Here is a 17,018-nt window from a genome sequence, read left to right on the forward strand (position 1 = left end):
TAGTACTTTGGGGGAAAATTTGGAGTGGACTAGCCGCCTTATTTGGTTTTGTGAGGTTTTGCTGTTGGGGCTGGGAGATTGGGGAGTTTTTGTTTGCCTTGTTTTGTTGATCTGTATAGTCTCAAAGCTATTTGCAGTTACTCCCAACTGTTGCTGCATGTAACAGTTACCAGGGGTCTCTTACAGTTCCCTAGGCTCTTCCTTTTGAGATTCAGATTTATTAAGTTGGGGTAAAGCCAGAAATCTGTCTTTTAAAATATTTCAGGTGAAAAGAAACTGTTTTCCTAGTGTTCATTGTAAATTTAAGACAGAATTCACTTCCCCTCAGAAGTTTTTAGCTTCCCTCTACTGACTTCTTGACATTTCTGCCAAGCTCTGCATCACTTAAGAGCAGCAGCTTCCTGGCTTTTAAGTGAGGGAGGTTGGGATTTTAATAGGAATTTGGCTTCCAGGGGTCTCAAGTGTGAAGCCTTCATTTCCTCCATGTTCCTTGCTTTGTCCTACAGTCAGCTAGAGCAAGACCGAGACGACCTCCTCGGGGGTTAGAGAAGAGTGGGGGTTGGAGAAGCTTGATTTGGACAAGAGAAAAAGTGATGGGAGCTGGTGACTCAGGAGAGTATTTGGTTCTGAGCTGTACTGGGGCTTTAGATACTGTAACGATACGAGGAGATAAAGTTCCTGGTCATCTCTACTTCTGGTGTAACTTTACAGTTCTTGGCACCCTTCTGGCCCTAGAAAGTTGATTCTGATCTTAATAGCTAAAAGATTGTTGAGAGTAAGTAAGACTGTAGTATTGGGAGATGTGTTTTGTGTATGTGTGTGGCAGGCAGTATTGGAGTATCTCTTTACTCTGTGTGTGCTAAGATCATGGCATTCTCTCTGCTAGTCCAGTCCTTCACTTTTAGTCCTGCTTAGGCTCTGTGCATTGGTCTTTAGGACCACCTCAAGTTCTGTGGACTGACTGGCATAAAGGCCCAGGAATAAACATGTTCAAATGAATCTCAGAAACTGGGGCAGGGAGGTGACAGCTGTGTGTTTAAGCATTGAAGTGTTTCTGAGAGAAAAACCATCAGTTGCTGTCACTCACTCTGAGTATGAAATTAGAAGCCCACTCACCCTGGAGTGTTTCATAACCTTTACCTCTGGGAAGTCAAGGCCATGTCATTATTAATCTACCATCGCCTGAAAGCCCCCAGGCTCTGCTTTTCATCCTGCCATCAGTCACATGGCAGTGAAAGTGAGGAAAGTCACCAAAAGGCTCCTGCTTTCCTTTTTGCCTTACTCTTACCTTACATTGGGGTGCTTCCCTGGTGGCTCAGAGGTTAAAGCGTTTGCCTCCAATGCAGGAGACCCGGGCTCAATCCCTGGGTTGGGAAGATCCCCTGGAGAAGGAAATGGCAACCCACTCCAGTATTCTTGCCTGGGGAATCCCATGGACGGAGAAATCCATGAGGTCGCAAAGAGTCTGACAGGACTGAGCGACTTCACCTTCACCTACCTTACATTCCCTTGGAAAATCGGATTGGCCTGAGAACTGTTAACATCTTAGTGTGGTAATTCATTTACAAAAAGAGGCAGTTATTTGGGTTTTTTGCAAACTGTGATCCTCATTGCTCACTATCAGCCTCCTTTCCATCACTCCAAGGAAAAGACTTCTGAGAAAATAACTGTTAAAGAAGGATTTTTAAAAAGTGGCATGGTTTAGGTCCTGATGGGACTATACATGAGACTCTTACCTTGAACAGTGTTGGATGTGAACAATAGCTCAGTCTTTAAGACAGCTATAGGAGAAGCGCCAATTCCAACTCAGCAGTACCTCAGCTTCCCTGAAATGCCCCTTTCTACTTGTAAGGATATATCTGGCTGAATTTAGATTGGGATTTCTGCTTCTCATACACAGTATAAGAAGCGATGATGTGAGTGAGCTGACCAGAAAAAAATACCTGGCTTGGTTAATTATTTTGGTTGCCTGTCAGGGTAGTAAGGATATCTCTTATTTGAATTCAGTAAGTTCTCTTGCTTTGTGTTTTAGAATTTACTGAGTTCAGGTTCCCTACATAAGCCTGGGTTATATTTGGGTCACTGTTGTTTTGTTTCTCCTAGTTTCTCTCTATGATCCAGAGTGACATCGGTAATAAGATTGAAAAAGGTGCATGCTTTTAACACAGAGCCCATGGGGTGCTAAATTAAGTCAGAATGGACACTTTTTGGTAGAGCAACACAGTAAACTTGAAACAGTATTCTTTATTGGATTCAGGATAAAATTCGTAAGTTTTGAAAAATGTTCACTTGAATTTGAATCTTGAAGACACGGGTTTTGTTTGGAAGATAGAGCTGGAACTCCATTTGGGTAGAGGTTTTATCTTTGGTACTTTTTGTCATAAAAAGAGGCAATCACTTTAGAAAGCATCTATGATATTCAGGCTGCCAGTTGTTGCAGCTGGTCCTCCACTTGGGACTTAATTTCTGGCTATGGTATATACACCGTGAAAACATTGACAGGAACTCTTAATTTAAAAATTCTAGGACTTCCCTGGTGGTCTAGTGGTTAAGAATCCACTTGCCAATGTAAAGGACACAGGTTCAATCCCTGATCTGGAAAGATGCAGCATGCTGGGGGGGCGACTAAGCCTGTGGGCCATAGCTACTGAGCCTGAGCTCTAGAGCCTGGGAACTGCAACTACTGAAGCCTAGAGCCAGTGCTCCTCAGCAGGAGAAGCCAGCGCAGTGAGAAGCCTGCACACGGGAACTGGAGAGTAGCTCCTGCTCTCCACAGCTAAAGAAAGCCTGCACACAGTAACAAAGGCCTCCTGCAGCCATAAATGAATAAATAAATGATTTTTAAAAAATGATAAACTTCTAGCTATAACCTTGTACTTCCTTCCCCTTTCTTTTTCCTTCTTGGGACATTGAGGGTTTTTTTGTTTTTGTTTTTCTAAATTAATCCCATTGTATTTAGAGAGGAATGAATTCTTCAAGGACCAGTAACAACCCTGTGACTAACTGTATTTCATCTTATCTATTAAGTTTCAACTCAGGATCTGGGTGTTTGATCTCCATCTCTCTCTCTCTCTCTCTCTTCCCCCCTCCCCCGCCCCCCAGGCCTCAGCAGTGAAAGCACTCTGTCCTAATCACTGAACTGCCAGGGAATTCCCTGATCATCATTTCTCCTTTTTTAAATTTGTTTATTTGGCTGCACCAGGTTGTGTCGTGCCGAATCTTTAGTTGCAGCATGTGGGAGCCCTGCCCAGGGATTGAACCAAGGCCTCCTGCATTAGGAGCAGAGTTTTAGCCACTGGACCACCAGGAAAGTTCCCCTGATCACCATCTCTTGATATCTCATGTTTCTCTCTCACCTCAATACTTCTGGCCCCTCCTTTCTGAATAGAAATATTTTCAAAACCACTTGCCAGGGACAGGCCATACATTTTACTCCAAATTTTATAGCAGTCAATACAAAGAGGAAAACAAAATTACACTATTTACAGTGATTACCAGGGCTTCCCTTGTGGCTCCGGTAAAGAATTCGCCTGCCAGTGCAGGAGGCGAGGGTTCAGTCCCTGTGTTGGGAAGCTCCCCTGGAGAAGGAAATGGCAACCCACTCCAGTATTGCCTGGGAATCCCATGGACACAGGAGCCTGGCGGGCTACAGCCCATGGGATCGCAGAGAGTCAGATGCGACTTAGCAACTAACAGCAACAGGGTTCAAAATAAAAATTAACAAGTTGCTCATCAAAAGCGTAATTATTATGGGCCTGGGATTCAGAAAGAAAAATTCCCCATGGATCCTCACAGTGCAGTAATATAATGAACAACGGCACACATCTTTATAGTCACTCAGTTGTGAATTTATAAGTCCTGTGAGGTTAAGGATCTTTTTTTTTTCTTACTCATCTTTTATTCCCAATGCCAGAACATTGTCTGACCCAAAGTAGACTCTCAGTGGATATTTGAATGACTAGTGGATGAATGGTTTAATTTTATAGTTTCGGTGTTATTGACGATGTTGATAGAAACTGATGTGTAATTTATGAAAGCATTTCCTCAAGGGCCTTGAGAGCACCTGGAATTGGGTCTATATCGTTAGAGGTCAAATCCTTGCTCAGTTCCCTTGGACCTTACTTTATATAGATACCTGTTTTGGTAGTCATTAATTGTTAGGGATGATGAAATCAGTAAAGCCTGGTAGCATAAATTTTCTTTTTTTAGGGTCCCAGGAAGAGAAGATGTAATAGTACCTGATGGAGAAGACTGGTTTTGCTGAGTTCTGTTCTGCTACACTTAACCCTAAATCTGATCCTCTGTCCAAATATCATTTGCCTTGCAACTAAAGGAAATTATTTTGTCATGTTGATAGTGAGTCTGATTCTTAACTTTTTTTTTTCTTTTCTAATTTTTATTTATTTATTGTCTACACTGGGTCTTTGTTGCCCTGTGCCAGCTTTCTCTAGTTGTGACAAGTGGAGGCTACTTTTGTTGCAGTGTGTGAGTTTCTCTTGCTGTGGAGCCCAGGCTCTAGGTGTACCAGCTATAGTAGTTGCAGCACACGAGCTCAGTAGCTGCAGCATGCAGGGCCTAGAGCTCGGGCTCAGTAGTTGTGGCGCATGAGCTTAGTTGCCCTGTGGCATGTGGGATCTTCTTGGACCAGGACTGGAACGGGACTCTTAACCACTGGACCACCTTTTAATAGCTTCTGATGACTTCACTTCTAGTGTGGAAGAAGGACGTTAGCTTCAGAATGCTGCTGATGGTCTCGAACTTTGTTTCAAGGACCAGAAAGAAGCAGTTGAAATAATGCCTAACATTTATTGAATATCTATATGGTAGTTCCTATGTACTAAGCATTGTCACAGATATAATTTGTACCTTGGGGCGGTCTGGGATGTCTCAGTCTTTCATATCCATTGTACAAGGATTATCCAAGGATTTGCCAGATATGAAAGAGAAACAGGAAGAAAAATGAATTTTGAAAAGTTGAAGATGTCTTCTAAAGAGTTCAGTTTGAAACTATCTTATTCCATGATGGAAAATGCAGTGATAGTGATTCATGAAAGCATTTGGCTTTATTGGATATATATCATACTTTGTGCCTCTTGCTGCTTATATGGGCTGTCTCCTCTTTCACACAATTCTCTTTTTTTTTATCTCCAAGCTTTTGAAAAGAAAAATAAGGCAGTTATTGGGAGATGTGAGTGAGGATCGTGTGTGCTAAAGTTATTGACGTCAGGCCTTTAAAAGTCTTGAATGAGAAAATGGGGAAGCGAGGTGGATCAATCAGTCCAGTGCCTGTGTTTAGTCAGTGAGGACACGTTTGTCTTCTGACTTAGGATGCAAGTTGTGTTTTGAGGAGTTTTCACTTGATAGCAAATAAGGGTGCTTCAGACTCCAGTACTATTCAAGAGCATGCCTGGAAAGAAAAAGAATTTGTTAGTTGTTGAAGGTTTGTGGGAGGGAAGTAGGGGAGGGATGAAGAAGGGAAAGATTTGCAAATGCATATGACACTGAGCTGCCTGCAGATGCACCCCTTTTATGCACTTGAGCATGGCCTGGGGGAGCATTGGCCTGATGAATGCAGAGAGAGATGCATTTTGATCGATGTAATTTCCCTCAGATGGGTCTCACCATCCCACGAATCAAAACCTGTCAGCAAGGAGCTAAAGATGGAGTGAAGTTTATTGTACATTTGTTGCCATGTGACACCGTCATGCTAAAAGGGTCAAGTGAGAGAGATCATTAGAACTGTGTTGATTTACTGGGCCTGTTGTGCACTTTCCCTGCAGCGCAAGGAGGAAAGAGGCTTTAGGAAGGGAGCTGAGGGGCACTGGGTAGGGAAGGAAGAGCAGGCATGCACAAAATAAGTAAAACCCCCACTGGTCTCTGCAGATGAGGTGTGTACAGACTGTTCATAGGGGATGGGAGGTGGGGGCATCTGTATGGTTTCCCCCACCCCCTCACCTTAAAGCCCCTGGTAGATTTGGAGCAGATGCTCTGCCTGGATCTCCAGGAGAGGCACCAAAGGATTAAAAAAGGGATCCCAAGGGAAAATCCATAACTAGCCTTAGTGGCTAGAGAAATATATCTGCTCAACCTCACACACCCTTCTTTTTTCTTCCCTCATTCTTTCCTCACCTTTGAGCTCAAAAAGAAACGGAGGAAATTTAATTTAAAAGTCAAACTCCCATTCTGGGATATACCAAAGTAGAGAACCAGAGGAAAAAATGTCCCACACATTCCAACTGGACACAGACTTTGTGAAGAGAATGGGTCTATGGTTTGTGCTGAGAGAATAGCTAGGTTTCAGCAGTAATATCTCCCTCTGTGATTTGAACTTGCTGAAATATCCCTGTGAATTGTGAAAGTCGCTCTTTCATGTGTGACTCTCTGCGACCCCATGGACTATACAGTCCCTTGGAATTCTCCAGGCAGGAGTACTGGAGTGGGTAGCTGTTCCCCTCTCTGGAGGTTCTTCCCAATCCTAGGATTAAACCCAGGTCTCCCACATTGCAGCTGACCCACTAGGGAAGCTTGAAGTATCCCTAGCACTGCATTGATTGGAAAAAATCCTGTGGTGGTAGTTCAACAAGATACGGTCTAGTCCTGCCTATGCCCAGAAAGGCTATGTTCAGTTCAGTCGTGTCTGACTCTTTGTGACCCTATGAATTGCAGCACACCAGGCCTCCCTGTCCATCGCCAACTCCCGGAGTTCACCCAAAATCATGTCCATCGAGCCAGTGATGCCATCCAGCCATCTCATCCTCTGTCGTCCCCTTCTCCTGCCCGCAATCCCTCCCAGCATCAGAGTCTTTTCCACTGAGTCAGCTCTTCACATGAGGTGGCCAGAGTATTGGAGTTTCAGCTCTAGCATCAAACCTTCCAAAGAACACCCAGGACTGATCTTGTTTAGAATGGACTGGTTTATTTCCCCTAAAGCTGTTTCCTGCTTGGCCTGGAGGCTTAATAAAATGGTTTGTTCATCTACAATGTTCTATAGAGATTCTCATTTTGAAATTTCCATTTATATCTCTTATTCACTTTTAGTAGTGGTAGATAAAATTAAGAAAAACTTCCTAGTGGTTTTGGTAAAGAAAAATATAGTGAGGCCTGTGTTCATTGGAACCCCTAATTCTTTTCATGCAGTTCAACATATGGAATAGCCAATTAACCGAAATTAGAAACAAGTTCCTTTGAGAAAATGTTAAGTATGAGACTGCTAATTAGAGTCCTTTCCCTAGATTCCTGGTTATGAAGTAGAGGCATCTGGTTGGTAGAAAGGGGATGTGATCTTAGCATTGAGCTAAGGGTCCTCGTGATCCTTCTTCCCTTGGAAATTAAGCACTACTTCCATTCTGCTACTATTCTTCCAAAGAAATGCTTATGTTGAGATACCTGAGGTTTTGGTAAAGTTAAGAAGTAGGTTCTCGAGTAAAATGGCTTGGGTTCCATTACTGGCTCTGCTGCTTAACTGTTTGTGAGACTTGGGCAAGTTAAATCTCTCTAAACCTCAGATTTCTTACCTATAAAATGACCTACTATGTATGTCATAGTACCTGTTATCTTTAAGGTTGTTAAAACAGTTAAATGAAATATTGCATGTAAAGAACTTCATATAGTACCTGGCACATAGTAAGCACCCACACCCAAATAATAGTGGCTATAATATAATCATGATTATTTTAATTTATGATTATTAAAGACAAGAATACTTTTTTCCTTTGAACCTGGCCCAGTGTTTTACAGTAGTTTAGATTACACTAATTATATGCCCACTGTGGATTTGCTGATGGTTATAATGAAAAAGGCAGACAAATATATGTAGGCAGTATTCTGTTCTACTAATACACTGTGATTAAGTGATGATAACTCATGTGTAGGATTCTTCAGTTCTTCAATAGCTACCAACTTTTCTTAGCTTCTTTCTTCCTTGCTAGAAGGCAGGTGCAGCACAAGGGAGAAAATAAACGTTTCTCAAGCTGAAAGAACCAAAGTAAGACTGAGAAAGTAGTCCTGACTACTGTTTTCAGAGAACTGGGCTAGTTAGACAGATTGAACACAGAAAGCTGTTCAGCTCCCTTGCTTTTGACTAGGAGAAGGTTCCTCAGCGGAACAAAGACAACTCCATTGTTGGGCTTGAGAGTAAAGGTATTTTAAAAGTTCTTGTGTTTCTGTAGCTCTCTTGGTTGCCTTTCATTTTGACTCTGGTTTTTGGGACACTCAGAGACACACACTGCCTACATACTGCAGGAATATGAACTTTTTTAGGCTTTTTTTTTTTTTTTTTAATCCAGCTCTGAAGCACCACACATAAGTTCAAAGTTTGTTTCAACACTTTTAACCTTACCTTCTTTGGTTACCTTTTGTAAATAAGGTCAAAGAAACTGTCCTGGCCCATGATGAAAATGTTATGTGTCTATGGAGTAGAGGGTCTCTTGGGATATCTGAGAGGATAGGATCTTTGTCTAGATATGTTAAGTTCTAGAATATGCTTTTAGGGGTGAAGAAATACCCAGGAAGGCCACCTACTTTATTGTTTCTAATCTTAGGACTGGGCTTTTGATTACTGGTGACAGGCTATGAGAAAAAGGTGGAACAGGAAAAAATAACTGTTAAAGTTGGATAAAGTGGCAGAGTTTAGGTCCTGATGGGAATATAATATATATGAGATTCTGATATTGAACAGTGCTGGATATGAATAGTAGCTTTAAAATGCTATAGAAGAATTGTTGTTTTAGTCGCTAAGTCGTGTCTGACTCTTTTGTGACCCCCTTGACTGTAGCCCGCCTGACTTCTCTGTCTATGGGATTTCCCAGGCAAGAATACTGGAGTGGGTTGCCGTTTTTAGTCATTCTAGGGACAGTATGCTATATGCTAGCTTGTTCAGTTTCCTGTTTTTTTCTGTTTCTTTGATCCTTAGTTCCTAACACAAGGTTGGCCAGCGTATAATCAATAAATTATAATTTCACTGGTATTTATCTTGTGAATGGAGGCTAGCTTGTTTCAACCCTTTTCTTTGTCCCTGAACAGTCGGAGGATGACGAAAAGCTGAAAAAGAGGAAGGAGCGGTTTGGGATTGTCACAAGTTCAGCTGGAACAGGAACCACAGAGGATACAGAGGTAAAATATACCTGGAGTGCTTCACAGGGCCTTTGAAAGGAAAATGAAGACAAACAGAATGGAGAAACGTTTTATTTCCCTGCTACTTCTTAGGTGCCTAAATGACAAGATTTTTGGTTCTTTGCTTGATATCTGTTTTCTGGATAAAGTGACCCTACTGAACTCTAGCAGTATACTTTAGTAATTTACTGTTAGAGCCAGTTAACCTAGTAGGAAAGAGCATAAGATTTTGAATCAGGTAAATTTGGTTAAGTGACTGTGCCACTTAGTATTACAATATATTACGTATAAGTTATAGTAACTTTTTGAATCTCAGGTTCATCATCTGGAAGGGGGGGTAATAAAAGGTACCTCGAAGCAGGATTTTAATCATGAAGTGATTCTGCATAAAATGTTTGACAGTGTTTGTCATATTGTTAATTATTTAGTAAGTAGCAATATCTCTAATTATCTCCAAGCAGATTTCTTTCATTATTTAATGCCACCATATTCAACCCAGACACAAATATCAGTGTGCCTAACTTGCCTCTGAAATAGGACAGTTGGGCTCAAATGGGACTTTTTTTTTTTTTTTTTTTTAATTTGTTTTTGGCTGCATTGCACTGCATGTGGGATCTTAGTTCCTTCACCAGGGGTTGAACCCACACCCCCTGCATTGGAAGCACAGTCTGTAACCACTGGACCACTGGGGAAGTCGTCAAATGAGACTTCTTGTTATTATCATTTTCTTTACAAATGGTTTGTGAAAATGAAAGAACGGCTTTTGTTTGTCAGGACGTACACATCCATATACTGGCATTCTTTGGAGTAACATTCATTGAGACCGAGCACTGGCAGACTGCTCAGGGCATTGACGGACAATAATCATTTGCTGGTTTGAGAGCATCTATAATAGAAACCAAGTGTCAGCAAAGGTGTACATGAACAGTTAAAATAATGATAGAAACTTCTTAGCTGATGAGGAATTTGAAATGTTGCTTCTTCCATTTAATCCAAATTTATTTTTTTCCATCTATCTCTAGAGATGACCTCTTTAAATCTGTTACCTTACACACTCAAAATCTTATGGTCCCTATGAATAAACATCAGAGTCAGTTTTGTAATAAACCGTGAAAATTTCAGAATCAGATCAGTTTACATTCTTCATTAAGAAAAAACTAAGAGTTTGCATTCTTTGTGCTGCTAATTCAAAATAAAGCATTACCTGTTGTAAGTAAATGTCTGCCTGCTTGCTGGCTTGCCAGGATGAGCTAGAAATAAACTTAGACTTGTTTTAATTCTGGTTAAAATTACCCCCTCTTTGGGACTTTCCTTGTGGTCCAGTGGTTAAGAATCTGCCTGCCAGTTCAGGGGACATGGGTTTGATCCCTGATCTGGGAAGATCCAACATGCCACAGAGCAACTAAGCTGGTGCACCTCAACAATTGAAGCCCACGTGCCTAGAGCCCACGATCCAAGAGCCCACGATCCACTACAAGAGAAACCTCTGCAGAGAAAAGCCCATGCACTGCAGCTGGAGAGAAGCCCCTCCTCACTACAGCTAGAGAAGTACATGCATGTAACAACAGACTGTGCTGCCTTCAGTAAATTAATTTTAAAAAATCACTCCCTCTTTGAAAACTATTGTTAAACCAGGAATGCTCACTGAGTTGGTACATTTGACCTCCAAGATAGGGCAGATGAGGATTTCATTGAATAGAAAAGAATAATGGCTTTTATTGGGAGAGTTAGTGTTTGTAAGGGAGTAGTAATGTTTGAGGCTAATGGAGTTTATATGAACCAGATGACTTTAATTTGATTCCAAAGAATTGTATCAGTAATCCAGGTGCAGTGGGCTGGGCTTGTATGCACTCTACTTTTTTTTTTTTTGGCTATGTACCGTACAGGATGTTGAATTTTAGTTCCCTGACTAGGGATTGAACCTATGCCCACTCCATTGGAAGCGTGGAACCTTAACCACTGGACCACCAGGGAAGGCCCACTCAACTTTTCTTTTTTTCCCCTTAGAAAGCAGAAAATTAATGTATTCCAAAAGATGGCAGAAATAAGAAATCCATCCTGACAATAGTATAATATATTAAATATATTGGTATAATTCTGGTGGGACAGATTTTCCCTCTGAACGTGTTCTCCTACTGACTGCCCCACCAGAGTCTGTCATACAACAGGTTTTAACCACTGCTGATTCTTACGTTGTGAGCAGACAGGAGCCATCTTCAAATCCACAGATTCCAAGGAGAGAGTAACGTTATTTCTCAGAAGAACAGCACTTTCAATCTTGGAAGAGGGCATAAACATTTTATAGAAGCAGTACAGTTTAGATTAAATAGGCATATCCATCAAAGTGTAAAAAAGGTAACAGGAAAAAAATACCGCATTGTAAAATAAGATATTCAAATGTTGTGTGAACGTTTAAGGCAGCTGATGGCCAAAGTGGCTGTGTTAGGGAAGGTAGCTTGGATATGGAGGTGATTTTACATCTAGAGGAGTTCTGTTCCTGACCTCAGTGACTGAGCACTGGCAAACAGGTCTTCTTCCTCGAGGCCAGTGATACTTGAGGTACCAGATGGTTTCATTTTTCAACTATGGTCTAAAGAGAGGGTTGAGTTGAGCCAGAACTGCAATCAGCTAGAAGAGGTAGCGGCATACTGAACAGATCACCAGCATAGTGATGGTAACTCCTCGGTTGGGACCTTTAGGGATGAACCAGAACACCAGGAAGCCAACAAAGCCCAGAAGAGGCTCATCACGATCAGCTTTCCTTTTTAATCTAAATTAAACCTCTGGGAATGGAATTTTGGGAAAGCCCCTTCTTTGCTGGGGATAGTGGTTAGAGTGAGAACTCGTACTGTTTCGTGAGTCACTTACATAAGAAAAATATCTTTCTCTTCCTCTACCCATTTTGTGCCCTCTCTCCAACACTGACTCCTTTAAGAGATCCATGTTGGGGCAGCCCCCACTCCTCATTTATTCTGTTATCATTGAAGATTTATATGTCTTTCTATGGATTTGGAGGCCTAAGAAATAGTTGCTGATTGGGCCTAATTGCCCAGAAGGGCATCCGCTTCACATTCTCCATGATACAGTGTTGGTCAGCCTTTTGTCCTTTGAAATTTTCCATTTCCCCACTTACTGAAAGACTTTCCCCAGCCTGTTGAAGGATCCATTGTTTCCAGGCTAACTTGCTGTACAGCTGAGTGGCCCTCTCTCCTTTTGGAATCTTGGCTTTTCTAGCACTGTTCTCTTCTTTCCCCCCCCCCCCCCCCGAAACCCCACCACCTTCCACCAAACTGCCCTAAGTGGACAACTGGAGAGATTTAGACATTAAATCTCTGGCTGCCGGTTTAAGTGTGGCCTTCCCTCCTTCTTGGACCTTGTGATAGTCCATGTGAATTTGGATTAAAGCAGCCAGGAACCTAAGCCACTGTTGTCTTGCAATCTAATTTTTTTCTTCTTGCTTCTTTATAGGCAAAGAAGAGGAAAAGAGCAGAGCGCTTTGGAATTGCCTGATGAAAAACTTTTGATGCTTTCTGTTCTCCAGTGGTTGCCACCTCTTTGACTCTTCCTGGTCACATATATACCTAAATGCACAGTTATGTGCCTAGGTCCTGCCTTGCAATGAGGGAGCATGTACCCTGGGTACATCTGTGAACTCCAGCAGCAGTTTGACTTATTGCAGTTCCAACTTTAAGGGTTTTGTTGTTGTGTTGTTGTTTTTTAATTATTATTTTGCTTGTTAATAAAAAAAAATAGAAAAAAGAACAATGTGTTTTCTCAGGTGCTCCTTTGAGTTCTTAGAGCCAGATTAGACCAGATAAGGAGATACTCACCAAATATTATAGAGAATTAGCAATAATGCCTTTATCCTTTAGAAAAGAGAAGGAGGAAAAGGATTGAGTATGTGCCTTTAAGCCTATTTATTTCCTTCTCTCATACTCACAGGCATCCTTTTACTTCTTTATTCTCCATGAAGAGGCCAAGTTTCACCGTGAATCTTCGCTTCAACAGGTTGAAATGACCCATTAGAATAGAATACAATGGTGTAAGTTTTAGAAGGTGCAAAGTATATGAACACTAGGGTTAGAGATTAGTAGTCTATTACGGAATGGAGTGCAGAATGCCTATTCTGGAGTCCAGAAAGGCCCTAATTTCAAGAGTGACTTAACTGGTTGCATTTGAAGCCAACATGTGGAATCCTGTTGGTTATGCAGTTCAGGAAAGCAGTTTGGTCGGGTACCCCTTAGAACTAGAAGAAAGTATGTAGGGATTCAGAGTATGACAGGATGTCAGAGGTGTTAAAAATTATTGCCTAGATTGTTGGGAACATGAGCTGTAGACTAGAGCCTTCTATTTTCTGATCAAGCCCTACGCTAGTTTAGTTTGTCTTCTGTTGCAGAAATATGCTTTTGCAGTTTTGGTGGCAGTTTTTCTTGGATATTACTAAAATCCATTTTCCTTGCCAAGCCTCCTACTAGGATTTGGCTCTCCCTAAGCAGGGCTGCTTATTTGCATTTGAATTTCATGTAGATCTGAGACCTGATGCTTAATCTTTTTGGACATGTTGGTGTAGGGTTTCTCCTTTTAATCTTTAGTACTATACATCTATATAAGGTTGGGCTTTGTTTGGGTTTTGGTAGTAAAACTTAAGAACCTGGCACCTTACCTGAAGACTTTGGTTTCATGACCAGATCTCATGTTGCTGTGGTGTAATTAATTCATTGTTCCCGTTTCTACTAACACCTCTGTCTGGTTTTATAATTAATAGAAGAATGATGTTTGATCACCTTCCTAACAAGAACCTCTTTCCACAAAGTCTCTTTGGTTCCTGGAGGACAGGGACCTAAGTTTAGATGCTTTAGGAAAACTGGTGTCTTGGGGAGCAGATGTAAAGACTGCCCATTTGTTGTGAATTTTGCCCCATTCTAAGACTTTGGAGAAATGTGCAAAAGGGAAGGTTGGGTAAACTTCCTCCTCTTCTCTCTTGGGCTCTACTGTCTGCTTCCCTTTTCTTTAGGCCCTGATCCTAAAGCTATCTTTTCCTCTTTTACTCTCTGAAAATGGAACCACAGAGAGAATTAGTTCAGTTTTGTATCTTTACAGAGATTATAGATTCAGTAAGGGTTTTCTACCCAAAATAAGAGGTAAAAGAATAGAGCAGATGCTCATAAAGAAGAGTGGAGCGCTAAGTCCTTCAGAAGTTTTCTTCACTTTGTCTCCTTATCCTCTGTAATGTTCCAGAAAGGTATTCAGACTCTGCACCCCATCCCCTGTCCCCAGGATTCTCTTCCTGAAGCCTAATCATTCTTCTCCATACTTAACTCACTTTCCCCATATTTTTGACACAGCTATGTATGAAAGTCGCTCAGTCATGTCTGACTCTTTGCAACTCCATGGACTATACAGTCCCTGGAATTTTCCAGGCCAAAATACTGGAGTGAGTAGCCGTTCCCTTTTCCAGGGAATCTTCCCAACCCAGGGATAAAACTCAGGTTTCTTGGATTGCAGGTGGATTCTTTACCAGCTGAGCTACCAGGGAAGCCCAGAATTGCTCATCAGGCTTTTGTGGGTTTTTTACTAGCCCTTTTCATCCTATTCCAGCAGCTGTTCTTACGTTGATCAGAAGTGTCTCACCTCCAAGTCTGATCACCAAATCCTCCTCTTCCTGTCTCACTGTAATCATTCCATATATACTTTTCTGAGCATGACTAGTTCAGGATCCCTATGATTTTTACTAATTCAGTCCTAAAATAGTAAGTCCTTTGAGAAGCAGAACAGGCATCCAGCCTTGCAGTTCTTTATCTGGGATCCAAGTACCCTTCCTTCCTATTTTCCAGTCTCTTTAGTGTAGCTAATCCAGGATCCAGATGTAGTTAGCTAACTCCAGGCTGCTTTTCCCTGTTTTGAAGCTGTGACATTCTCTGCATACCTGGAAGCTCTTAATGAGGGAGTCTATAAAAGATAGGGAGAGAGCCAGCTTCCTCCGCTGTAAATCTGCACCTTTTTATGGTTCTCTAGGATCATTCTGTTTTTCTCCACCATCACTATAAACTGCCCTTCCCCCCACCCCAAATCCTGGGAATTTCTTCTGAAGATACAAGGCTAGAAGCTTCTGTGGGGACGAGGGCTATTATAAGGAAGGAAGATGGGGATAACAGCACTTCTTGGTGTTGAGTCCTGTTGCCATGTCTGACATGAGGAACAGATCAGGTGGAAGGAAAGACCTAAAATAAATAAGAATATAAGAATGTATTCTATAATAAATGTTTTTCCCTGTTCTCTTTCATGAGGACCCCCTGACAGTATCACTCATCTCTGATTATTGGACGCCACCAAAATCTAATGTCCCCCTCTCTTACAACATTTCAACACACTCTTCTTATATTTCCTTCCAAAGGGACTGAAAAATACCAAGTTTTGCGATTTTAGACTTCCATGGAGCCTAAAGTACTTCCAGCTTTCTCTTTATTTATTTTCCTTTCTCAGTTATCCCTGCCTTTTTCTCTCTCTCATATCACTGTTAATAGAATGAAATATTGTATAGCAACTACTTCAGTATAATTCCTTGTTCTGCCACACTAGCTCAACTGGCTCTAAGACCCTGGGCAAATTATTTAATCATCCTTGACTCTTCAATTCTGTGCCAATAGCAACCTTATTGTGAAGGTTGCTGTGAGAACTGATACTGTCATATTTATGTAAGGAGCATAGTTTGCTTATCATATATTGTAATCATTCAGTAATTATTAGCTCTTAATTTTACTTGGTGATTTATAGTAGAAGTACTTTCTTTTTCCTGAATAAGTTACAGCTAGAGGGTAGGGGGCTGAGTGTACTAGTTTGAGAGAATGTATGTGTGTGCATACCACATAGGCAAATGCTTTGGGGGATTCTGAGAGTGAGAATAGGTGGGAGTCGTCCCAGTTGTTCCCTTACACCCAGCTCACTGACAGGAAAGCCGGCTTTGTGGCTGGGGCATTGACTTCCCAGCTTCTCCTCCACCATACACCAGAAGCTGTAAATGCCCCTGTCTGCTGGTTTTTAGCTTGGGGCCCCTGATGTGGGCAGAGACAAGGTATAGGGTAGCTACTCGTCCATTCGGTTGCAGATGTTTGAGGGTGAACATCTTGTAACTTGGTGTTCTCTCAAGGTAGGAAACAGTGGACCTTGGGTGTGGTGGGGGATCTGTTTTCACCCGGGGCACAGTGAGAGGTAGGTGTGGAGAGAGCAGCTCCTGGTGGGGAGGACAGCCTGTAGCACTTCAGTCCTCCCTGAGCTTGGTAGTTGGTCCAAGGTGGGGTCAGTCTGCCGAACTGCCAGGGCAGGGAAAGCACAGTGGCACACTGAACCCATATTGTCCCCCATTCTGGGTCAGATTGATGTCACAGGAACTTTCCTACTTGCAGTTACAGGCAGGATTCTTTTACTGCTCCCCCCACTCCCACCAATTTGTATGCCCTGGGAAGTGTGCTCCAGCGACACGGGAGACATTTTTATAGTAGAATGAAAGTATTTAAGATGCTTAACCATTCTTGGAACACCAGAAGTTCAAAGTTGGGTTGGTTTTGTGGATTTTGTTGAAATTTTGTTGCGAAAACCTAGGGTCAGGGAACTGCAGGAAAATAGGATAGATATTATTTGAATCATATCTCAAGAGGACTTAGATCTTCTGCTCTGTGGAGGCTGGGAGATGGTCTTGTAATCTTTGGGACTGTTCAGGATCAAGCCTCCAGTGAAGAGTTGGTTTAGATTCCCTTTCTTGCCCATCCTCTGCCCAACCTTCCTTGGCTGCAAGCCCCAGCTCTCATCCCAAAGACCCCCATCTTCTTACTCCTTAAGCACAAAATTTCATTCTCCCTCAGATCCTCTGCTTCCTGGTCTCTGAGGTGTAAACATGGCGCTTGATTAGG

General features: G+C 41.9%; 1 protein-coding gene across 2 annotated transcripts in view; it reads left to right on the forward strand.

The window, feature by feature from the left end:
* SARNP (SAP domain containing ribonucleoprotein) overlaps nt 1-12,873 on the forward strand; it is a 48,491-nt gene extending 35,618 nt beyond the window's left edge. Inside the window, exons 11-12 of one of the 2 annotated variants that reach the window (XM_018048118.1) lie at nt 9,022-9,111; nt 12,580-12,860. In XM_018048118.1, coding sequence (XP_017903607.1) covers nt 9,022-9,111; nt 12,580-12,621 — 132 coding nt within the window. In that variant the 3' untranslated portion in view covers nt 12,622-12,860. Of the gene's footprint in view, nt 1-9,021; nt 9,112-12,579 lie in introns of both variants that reach the window. The other variant, XM_005680393.3, reaches the window with a different exon arrangement.

This window comes from Capra hircus, chromosome 5, assembly GCF_001704415.2.
Source record: "Capra hircus breed San Clemente chromosome 5, ASM170441v1, whole genome shotgun sequence".
NCBI lineage: Eukaryota > Metazoa > Chordata > Mammalia > Artiodactyla > Bovidae > Capra > Capra hircus.